The 12465-nt window shown below is 40.0% G+C and overlaps 1 protein-coding gene across 1 annotated transcript in view; it reads right to left on the reverse strand.

Annotated features, from left to right (window-relative positions):
• LOC137258932 (GTP-binding protein RAD-like) overlaps positions 1–12465 on the reverse strand; it is a 62870-nt gene that overhangs the window by 35695 nt on the left and 14710 nt on the right. Inside the window, exon 2 of the mRNA XM_067796627.1 lies at positions 3635–3717. Coding sequence (XP_067652728.1) covers positions 3635–3717 — 83 coding nt within the window. The remainder of the gene's footprint in view (positions 1–3634; positions 3718–12465) is intronic.

Below are 12465 nucleotides of genomic sequence, written 5' to 3' on the forward strand. Positions count from 1 at the left end.
GCTACCTGTTTGTTTGGTTACTATCTCTCCAAAAATGGCAGACTTAGCTACCTGTTTGTTTGGTTACTATCTCTCCAAAAATGACAGACTTAGCTACCTGTTTGTTTGGTTACTATCTCTCCAAAAATGTCAGACTTAGCTACCTGTTTGTTTGGTTACTATCTCTCCAAAAATGGCAGACTTAGCTACCTGTTTGTTTGGTTACTATCTCTCCAAAAATGTCAGACTTAGCTACCTGTTTGTTTGGCTACTATCTCTCCAAAAATGGCAGACTTAGCTACCTGTTTGTTTGGTTACTATCTCTCCAAAAATGGCAGACTTAGCTACCTGTTTGTTTGGTTACTATCTCTCCAAAAATGACAGACTTAGCTACCTGTTTGTTTGGTTACTATCTCTCCAAAAATGGCAGACTTAGCTACCTGTTTGTTTGGTTACTATCTCTCCAAAAATGGCAGACTTAGCTACCTGTTTGTTTGGTTACTATCTCTCCAAAAATGACAGACTTAGCTACCTGTTTGTTTGGTTACTATCTCTCCAAAAATGGCAGACTTAGCTACCTGTTTGTTTGGTTACTATCTCTCCAAAAATGACAGACTTAGCTACCTGTTTGTTTGGTTACTATCTCTCCAAAAATGACAGACTTAGCTACCTGTTTGTTTGGTTACTATCTCTCCAAAAATGACAGACTTAGCTACCTGTTTGTTTGGTTACTATCTCTCCAAAAATGTCAGACTTAGCTACCTGTTTGTTTGGTTACTATCTCTCCAAAAATGGCAGACTTAGCTACCTGTTTGTTTGGTTACTATCTCTCCAAAAATGGCAGACTTAGCTACCTGTTTGTTTGGTTACTAGCTCTCCAAAAATGGCAGACTTAGCTACCTGTTTGTTTGGTTACTATCTCTCCAAAAATGACAGACTTAGCTACCTGTTTGTTTGGTTACTATCTCTCCAAAAATGGCAGACTTAGCTACCTGTTTGTTTGGTTACTATCTCTCCAAAAATGTCAGACTTAGCTACCTGTTTGTTTGGTTACTATCTCTCCAAAAATGGCAGACTTAGCTACCTGTTTGTTTGATTACTATCTCTCCAAAAATGACAGACTTAGCTACCTGTTTGTTTGGTTACTATCTCTCCAAAAATGGCAGACTTAGCTACCTGTTTGTTTGGTTACTATCTCTCCAAAAATGACAGACTTAGCTACCTTTTTGTTTGGTTACTATCTCTCCAAAAATGGCAGACTTAGCTACCTGTTTGTTTGGTTACTATCTCTCCAAAAATGGCAGACTCAGCTACCTGTTTGTTTGGTTACTATCTCTCCAAAAATGGCAGACTTAGCTACCTGTTTGTTTGGTTACTATCTCTCCAAAAATGACAGACTTAGCTACCTGTTTGTTTGGTTACTATCTCTCCAAAAATGACAGACTTAGCTACCTGTTTGTTTGGTTACTATCTCTCCAAAAATGTCAGACTTAGCTACCTGTTTGTTTGGTTACTATCTCTCCAAAAATGGCAGACTTAGCTACCTGTTTGTTTGGTTACTATCTCTCCAAAAATGACAGACTTAGCTACCTGTTGGTTGGTTACTATCTCTCCAAAAATGACAGACTTAGCTACCTGTTTGTTTGGTTACTATCTCTCCAAAAATGTCAGACTTAGCTACCTGTTTGTTTGGTTACTATCTCTCCAAAAATGGCAGACTTAGCTACCTGTTTGTTTGGTTACTATCTCTCCAAAAATGTCAGACTTAGCTACCTGTTTGTTTGGTTACTATCTCTCCAAAAATGTCAGACTTAGCTACCTGTTTGTTTGGTTACTATCTCTCCAAAAATGTCAGACTTAGCTACCTGTTTGTTTGGCTACTATCTCTCCAAAAATGTCAGACTTAGCTACCTGTTTGTTTGGTTACTATCTCTCCAAAAATGACAGACTTAGCTACCTGTTTGTTTGGTTACTATCTCTCCAAAAATGGCAGACTTAGCTACCTGTTTGTTTGGTTACTATCTCTCCAAAAATGTCAGACTTAGCTACCTGTTTGTTTGGTTACTATCTCTCCAAAAATGTCAGACTTAGCTACCTGTTTGTTTGATTACTATCTCTCCAAAAATGACAGACTTAGCTACCTGTTTGTTTGGTTACTATCTCTCCAAAAATGACAGACTTAGCTACCTGTTTGTTTGGTTACTATCTCTCCAAAAATGGCAGACTTAGCTACCTGTTTGTTTGGTTACTATCTCTCCAAAAATGACAGACTTAGCTACCTGTTTGTTTGGTTACTATCTCTCCAAAAATGACAGACTTAGCTACCTGTTTGTTTGGTTACTATCTCTCCAAAAATGACAGACTTAGCTACCTGTTTGTTTGGTTACTATCTCTCCAAAAATGACAGACTTAGCTACCTGTTTGTTTGGTTACTATCTCTCCAAAAATGACAGACTTAGCTACCTGTTTGTTTGGTTACTATCTCTCCAAAAATGTCAGACTTAGCTACCTGTTTGTTTGGTTACTATCTCTCCAAAAATGACAGACTTAGCTACCTGTTTGTTTGGTTACTATCTCTCCAAAAATGACAGACTTAGCTACCTGTTTGTTTGGTTACTATCTCTCCAAAAATGTCAGACTTAGCTACCTGTTTGTTTGGTTACTATCTCTCCAAAAATGACAGACTTAGCTACCTGTTTGTTTGGTTACTATCTCTCCAAAAATGACAGACTTAGCTACCTGTTTGTTTGGTTACTATCTCTCCAAAAATGTCAGACTTAGCTGCCTGTTTGTTTGATTACTATCTCTCCAAAAATGACAGACTTAGCTACCTGTTTGTTTGGTTACTATCTCTCCAAAAATGACAGACTTAGCTACCTGTTTGTTTGGTTACTATCTCTCCAAAAATGTCAGACTTAGCTACCTGTTTGTTTGGTTACTATCTCTCCAAAAATGTCAGACTTAGCTACCTGTTTGTTTGGTTACTATCTCTCCAAAAATGACAGACTTAGCTACCTGTTTGTTTGGTTACTATCTCTCCAAAAATGACAGACTTAGCTACCTGTTTGTGTGGTTGCTATCTATCCCAAAATGAGAGACTTAGCTACCTGTTTGTTTGGTTACTATGTATCCAAAAATGACAGACTTAGCTACCTGTTAGTTTGATTACACTATACTCAGAACGTTTTGTTTTTGTTTATTGGATTATAGATATTGTCCTTTAATTTGTGGATTCGTTGTTAATGCAATGCAAATGAGGCCGATCCTTGAAACGGTCCAATGCTGGAACTGAAGACATTAAGTTCTTATCAAGCACATACCACCTGTTGTGGTTTTGGGTGGACAGGACAAGAGATTTCCTGACCTTGAGATAGCGGGAAGTGGGGCTACCATCTTGCATGGATGTGGAGGGGTGGGTAGGAGCTTGAACCTGTGGCTGTGAGTTGATAAAAACAGACAAGGTGGAGGTGGTGATTTGTGGTTTTGATGTTGATATGCGGTGTTTCTGATTTTGGTCCTGGTGATGCCATTTCTGACGTGAAAATGGTGCAGTTATGTTGGTTTCGGCTTTGATGAGGATGATGATTGTAAAGTCCGGTGTAACTTATGGTGTTGATGATGGTGTTGGTATGATCAGAATGAGTGTGGTACTTACTGTTCGTTCCACAGGGTCAAAAAATTCCAGTGTGGACTCAACTCCGTCCAGTTGCACCGTCACAGTCATTGTGTTGCCCGCCTCTGAAACATAAAGACAACCGTCAACACTGTTTTCTTCCACTAATACTCCACATAGTGCCACATGGTCTATTGACACTTCACACATAGCAGTATCACACAACGCTACATCGTCCATTGACACATCACACATAGCTTCATCACACAACGCTACATCGTCAGTTGACACATCACACATAGCTGCATCACACAACGCTACATCGTCCATTGACACATAACACATAGCTACATCACACAACGCTACATCGTCCTTTGACACATCACACAACGCTATATCGTCCATTGACACGTCAAACATAGCAGCATCACACAATGCCACAACGTCCATGGACACATCACACAACGCTATATCACACAACGCTACATCGTCCACTGACACATCACACATAGCTACATCACACATAGCTGCATCACACAACGCTACATAGTCCATTGACACATCACACATAGCTACATCGTGTCATGTTTGATAATATAGACTGAAGAATTAAGGAATGTGTCATTTTCTGTTGTTTTGGAGCCAAGTTGTATTATTGTGACTATTCCACTCACAGCATGTGATGACTTTCATGATGTGCTTGTGTCAGTGTGGTAATATATATAATAAACTTTTCAGGTTCAAACGTCGACGCTTTCTACATCATGCCTTGGGTAACAGAGAGTGACTACACAGGGTGAGCGTCAACATCCTACAACGTCTCACAGCTGACATGGGATGGGATCAAGGTGACGGGCAGAACACATTTACATGCTATTCATGGGCGTCACCCTGGGCAGTACCTCCGTGATAACATATTGGAGCTATCTGTTGAGTGTTTCATGAGGACTCTCACCGAGAACCTCCAACAGAAGTACACAACCATCTTGACACTCTAAGCACTCAGTCCACACGTGGCATCTATCGAACATATATGGCATATGCTTGGATATTGCCTCAACGAACCAGAAGCTACTTGCAGGAAGATGGGGTGGAATGAACCAAGCTGTCACTGGACGAGGCAGATTTTTTGAGAAATGAAGTTTGATATTTCATGGAAAATGGCGAGACAGACAAGAAGACTCTTTAGACATTATGTTGGTATTTGTGGTCATCTGACGTTAAATGACCAATGCAAATCTTAGTCAAATGTTCATGTCACAGTGTTAAACTATCTATGCACAGCGTCTTTCAGAAAGTAGTTAATCCAACACATGCTAAACGTATGACACCATATAAGTACCATATAGGCAGAATTCTCAAACCGATCATATGTCCCTGCCAGATGAGCCAAGATGTGGACTCCATTTTGACGATACCAGTGAGGTCATTGTAGAGGAGGAATGTTGGTTTTCCATGAAATTATAGGTCTGCTCAAGGGATAAGTGTGACTTTGTAGAGAAATCTAAAGGACAAGAAATCAAAATAAAGTTTCTACCTTGAAAACGACTTGGTGATAATTAGAACTTTTTGATATCTCCTCGCCGCGATTGGGAACTTATTCTGAGAGTGTTTTCCCGAATTCCGGATGGGAACTAGAATATGTGCTTTACAAATCTCCATAATAACATATGATGTTTTGAACTATTTGGTTTCTTCAAGATATAAAATATGAACAGTTACAACACCTTATTGAACATCGACCTTTTAAAGTATGTATCACTACACTAACAGAGTCTGTAAAGGGAAGAAGTGATTCAGCATGTAGTAAGTCATAAATCATCCCCAAATTGTTTTAAAATACGCGTGCTGTTATCAAATATCCTGCTGTTACCAAAGCATTGTTGATCCAGTCACGTGACCGTCACAAGAGACGTAGTAGGATGTGAGTGTACTAGAGGCAGATTTGTGAGAACAATTTTGTAATTTGTGAAAACCATCCCTGTGAAAAAGAGACAACCGACTGGAATACCTGCTTGTCTGCCTCCTCAGTCAGACGGCACTGTTGAAGTAAACATCTCTCGTGGAAAAAGCGATCGTTTACACTTGTGGAGGTCCCCAGAGCTAATGGCGGGGAGGAAGATGTTGGGCACGGAGTATACGGGTTCGAAACAAAACAAGCTGCCGAGAATAAAGCAAATGTCAGGAAAGCGAATAACCCATGACCTTGACGTGTAAGCGTGGTAGGATGTATCAGAACAAACCGCATAGAGCCCTTCGCGGAGATACTAGGTTCATGGTTAGTCTCTGAACATGTAATTTTGATTGTAAACCTGCTTAAATTGAAAAGGAGCTAAGGCTGACCAGAGAATGAGATATGAACCTGGGTAAATCTCGACTTGCTTTATTTAGAGCCTTAGCACTGCGGGGAGGGCTTGGCTGTATGGAAAAAATGTGTGGTTCACGGACTGTGAGACAGGCTAGGGATATACATGTTTAAGGTTACACAACACCAGATATCTTCCCTTAGACTTCTATAGTAACATTATATTTTTTTATAAAACATATAGGCTTTCATCAGCCATCCCATGTACACATGGGTACATCCAGGCCTTTAAACTACAGTAAAATACAGCTTTCAGCCTCGTGTTCATTAACGCTATGTAACTACAGCTTTCTTCCATCGCCAGGCTGCTTTTAACATGCAGACCAAGGCACTAACATCTGGATCAGTTAGGTATCTACATATACTGATTTGTAACCATGCTTCTATATATAAGTTCCATGTAACCATGCCTCTCTGTATGGAAGTTCCACGTAACATGCATGCCTCTCTGTATACAAGTTCCACGTAACAATGCCTCTTTGTATACAAGCTCAACGTAACCATGCCTCTTTGTATACAAGTTCAATGTAACCATGCCTCTCTGTATACAAGTTCCACGTAGCCATGCCTCTCTGTATACAAGTTTAACATAACCATGCTTTTCTGTATACAACCTCCACGTAACCATGCCTCTCTGTACACAAGTTCCACGTAACCATGCCTCTCTGTATACAAGTTTAACATAACCATGCTTTTCTGTATACAGGTTCCACGTAACCATGCCTCTCTGTATACAAGTTCCATGTAAGCATACCTCTCTGTATGCAAATTTCATGTCACCATGCTTCTCTGTATACAAGTTTCATGTAACCATGCTTCTCTGTATAGAAGTTCCATGTAACCATGCTCCTCTGTATACAAGTTCCACGTAACCATGCCTCTCTGTATACAGGTTCCACGAAGCCATGCTTCTCTGTATACAAGTTCCACGGAACCATGCTTTCATATACTTAGGTCCCATGTTATAAGTTCTAAGTCCCATATGTTTACATATATATATATATATAAGCTCCATGTAAGCATGCAGCTCCCTGTACAAGCTACTTGCAACCATGCTTCAGCTCCCTGTACAAGCTACTTGCAACCATGCTTCTTTTTATATAAACTGCACGAAACCATGCCTAGACCATCTATACACGTACTGTCCACTAAACCATCTGTTCACCTATAGTCCACTAGACCATCTATACACGTATAGTCCACTAGATCATCTATACACCTGTAGTCCACTAGACCATCTATACACGTACAGTCCACTAGATCATCTATACACGTACAGTCCACTAGATCATCTATACACGTACAGTCCACTAGATCATCTATACACGTACAGTCTACTAGATCATCTATACACTTACAGTCCACTAGATCATCTAAACACCTGTAGTCCACTACATCATCTATACACGTATAGTCCACTAGATCATCTATACACGTACAGTCTACTAGATCATCTATACACGTACAGTCTACTAGATCATCTATACACGTACAGTCTACTAGATCATCTATACACGTACAGTCTACTAGATCATCTATACACGTACAGTCTACTAGATCATCTATACACTTACAGTCCACTAGATCATCTAAACACCTGTAGTCCACTACATCATCTATACACGTATAGACCACTAGGTAATCTATACACGTACAGTCTACCAGATCAACTATACACGTACAGTCTACTAGATCATCTATACACGTACAGTCTACCAAATCATCTATACACTTACAGTCCACTAGATCATCTATACACGTACAGTCCACTAGATCATGTATACACGTACAGTCCACTAGATCATCTATACACGTACAGTCTACTAGATCATCTATACACGTACAGTCTACTAGATCATCTATACACGTACAGTCTACTAGATCATCTATACACGTATAGTCCACTAGATCATCTATACACGTACAGTCTACTAGATCATCTATACACGTACAGTCTACTAGATCATCTATACACTTACAGTCCACTAGATCATCTAAACACCTGTAGTCCACTACATCATCTATACACGTATAGTCCACTAGGTCATCTATACACGTACAGTCTACTAGATCATCTATACACGTACAGTCTACTAGATCATTTATACACGTACAGTCTACTAGATCATCTATACACGTACTGTCCACTAGACCATCTGTTCACCTATAGTCCACTAGACCATCTATACACGTACTATCCACTAGACCATCTATACACGTATAGTCCACTAGATCATCTATACACGTACAGTCTACTAGATCATCTATACACCTATAGTCCTCTAGATCATCTATACACCTATAGTCCACTAGATCATCTATACACGTACAGTCTACTAGATCATCTATACACGTACAGTCCACTAGATCATCTATACACGTACAGTCCACTAGATCATCTATACACCTATAGTCCACTAGATCATCTGTACACGTATCGTCCACTAGATCATCTATACACCTATAGTCCATTAGACCATCTATACACGTATAGCCCACTAGACCATCTGTACACGTATCGTCCACTAGATCATCTATACACGTATAGTCCACTAGACCATCTGTACACGTATAGTCCAGTAGACCATCTGTACACGTACAGTCCACTAGATCATCTGTACACGTATCGTCCACTAGACCATCTCTACACGCATAGTCCACTAGACCATCTATACACGTATCGTCCACTAGATCATCTATACACCTATACTCCACTAGATCATCTATACACGTACAGTCTACTAGATCATGTATACACGTGCAGTCCACTAGATCATCTATACATGTACTGTCCACTAGATCATCTATACACGTACAGTCTACTAGATCATCTATACACGTACAGTCCACTAGATCATCTATACACGTACTGTCCACTAGATCATCTATACACGTACAGTCCACTAGATCATCTATACACGTACAGTCTACTAGATCATCTATACACGTACAGTCCACTAGATCATCTATACACGTACAGTCTACTAGACCATCTATACACCTATAGTCCACTAGATCATCTATACACGTACAGTCTACTAGATCATCTATACACTTACAGTCCACTAGATCATCTAAACACCTGTAGTACACTACATCATCTATACACGTATAGTCCACTAGGTCATCTATACACGTACAGTCTACTAGATCATCTATACACGTACAGTCCACTAGATCATCTATACACGTACAGTCTACTAGATCATTTATACACGTACAGTCTACTAGATCATCTATACACGTACTGTCTACTAGACCATCTGTTCACCTATAGTCCACTAGATCATCTATACACGTACAGTCTACTAGATCATTTATACACGTACAGTCTACTAGATCATCTATACACGTACTGTCCACTAGACCATCTGTTCACCTATAGTCCACTAGACCATCTATACACGTACTGTTCACTAGACCATCTATATACGTACTCTCTCCCAGACTATCGCTACAAGTACTCTGTTAGACCATCTATACACGTACTGTTCACTAGACCATCCATACACGTACTCTCTCCTAGAATGTCGCTACAAGTACTCTGTTAGACCATCTATAGACGTACTGTCCACTAGACCATCTATACACGTATAGTCCACTAGACCATCTATACACGTACAGTCTACTAGATCATCTATACACCTATAGTCCACTAGATCATCTATACACGTACAGTCTACTAGATCATCTATACACTTGCAGTCCACTAGATCATCTAAACACCTGTAGTCCACTACATCATCTATACACGTATAGTCCACTAGGTCATCTATACACGTACAGTCTACTAGATCATCTATACACGTACAGTCCACTAGATCATCTATACACGTACAGTCTACTAGATCATTTATACACGTACAGTCTACTAGATCATCTATACACGTACTGTCCACTAGACCATCTGTTCACCTATAGTCCACTAGATCATCTATACACGTACAGTCTACTAGATCATTTATACACGTACAGTCTACTAGATCATCTATACACGTACTGTCCACTAGACCATCTGTTCACCTATAGTCCACTAGACCATCTATACACGTACTGTTCACTAGACCATCTATATACGTACTCTCTCCTAGACTATCGCTACAAGTACTCTGTTAGACCATCTATACACGTACTGTTCACTAGACCATCCATACACGTACTCTCTCCTAGAATGTCGCTACAAGTACTCTGTTAGACCATCTATACACGTACTGTTCACTAGACCATCTATGTACCTACTCTCTCCTTGACTATCGCTACAAGTACTCTGTTAGACCATCTATATACGTACTGTTCACTAGACCATCTATATACGTACTCTCTCCTAGAATGTCGCTACAAGTACTCTTTTAGACCATCTATACACGTACTGTTCACTAGACCATCCATACACGTACTCTCTCCTAGAATGTCGCTACAAGTACTCTGTTAGACCATCTATACACGTACTGTTCACTAGACCATCTATATACGTACTCTCTCCTAGAATGTCGCTACAAGTACTCTGTTAGACAATCTATACACGTACTGTTCACTAGACCATCTATGTACGTACTCTCTCCTAGACTATCGCTACAAGTACTCTGTTAGACCATCTATACACGTACTGTTCACTAGACCATCTATATACGTACTCTCTCCCAGACTATCGCTACAAGTACTCTGTTAGACCATCTATACACGTACTGTTCACTAGACCATCTATATACGTACTCTCTCCTAGACTATCGCTACAAGTACTCTGTTAGACCATCTATACACGTACTGTTCACTAGACCATCTATATACGTACTCTCTCCTAGACTATCGCTACAAGTACTCTGTTAGACCATCTATACACGTACTGTTCACTAGACCATCTATATACGTACTCTCTCCTAGACTATCGCTACAAGTACTCTGTTAGACCATCTATACACGTACTATTCACTAGACCATCTATATACGTACTCTCTCCTAGAATGTCGCTACAAGTACTCTGTTAAACCATCTATACACGTACTGTTCACTAGACCATCTATATACGTACTCTCTCCTAGACTATCGCTACAAGTACTCTGTTAGACCATCTATACACGTACTGTTCACTAGACCATCCATACACGTACTCTCTCCTGGAATGTCGCTACAAGTACTCTGTTAGACCATCTATACACGTACTGTTCACTAGACCATCTATGTACGTACTCTCTCCTAGAATGTCGCTACAAGTACTCTGTTAGACCATCTATACACGTACTGTTTACTAGACCATCTATACACGTACTCTCTCCTAGAATGTCGCTACAAGTACTCTGTTAGACCATCTATAGACGTACTGTTCACTAGACCATCTATATACGTACTCTCTCCTAGACTATCGCTACAAGTACTCTGTTAGACCATCTATACACGTACTGTTCACTAGACCATCTATGTACCTACTCTCTCCTAGACTATCGCTACAAGTACTCTGTTAGACCATCTATACACGTACTGTTCACTAGACCATCTATATACGTACTCTCTCCTAGAATGTCGCTACAAGTACTCTGTTAGACCATCTATACACGTACTGTTCACTAGACCATCCATACACGTACTCTCTCCTAGAATGTCGCTACAAGTACTCTGTTAGACCATCTATACACGTACTGTTCACTAGACCATCTATATACGTACTCTCTCCTAGAATGTCGCTACAAGTACTCTGTTAAACCATCTATACACGTACTGTTCACTAGACCATCTATGTACGTACTCTCTCCTAGACTATCGCTACAAGTACTCTGTTAGACCATCTATACACGTACTGTTCACTAGACCATCTATATACGTACTCTCTCCTAGACTATCGCTACAAGTACTCTGTTAGACCATCTATACACGTACTGTTCACTAGACCATCTATACACGTACTCTCTCCTAGACTATCGCTACAAGTACTCTGTTAGACCATCTATACACGTACTGTTCACTAGACCATCTATATACGTACTCTCTCCTAGACTATCGCTACAAGTACTCTGTTAGACCATCTATACACGTACTGTTCACTAGACCATCTATATACGTACTCTCTCCTAGACTATCGCTACAAGTACTCTGTTAGACCATCTATACACGTACTGTTCACTAGACCATCTATATACGTACTCTCTCCTAGAATGTCGCTACAAGTACTCTGTTAGACCATCTATACACGTACTGTTCACTAGACCATCTATATACGTACTCTCTCCTAGACTATCGCTACAAGTACTCTGTTAGACCATCTATACACGTACTGTTCACTAGACCATCTATATACGTACTCTCTCCTAGAATGTCGCTACAAGTACTCTGTCAGACCATCCATACACGTACTGTTCACTAGACCATCTATATACGTACTCTCTCCTAGACTATCGCCACAAGTACTCTGTTAGACCATCTATACACGTACTGTTCACTAGACCATCTATATACGTACTCTCTCCTAGAATGTCGCTACAAGTACTCTGTTAGACCATCTATACACGTACTGTTC

Source organism: Haliotis asinina, chromosome 12 (genome assembly GCF_037392515.1).
Source record: "Haliotis asinina isolate JCU_RB_2024 chromosome 12, JCU_Hal_asi_v2, whole genome shotgun sequence".
Taxonomy (NCBI): Eukaryota; Metazoa; Mollusca; class Gastropoda; order Lepetellida; family Haliotidae; genus Haliotis; species Haliotis asinina.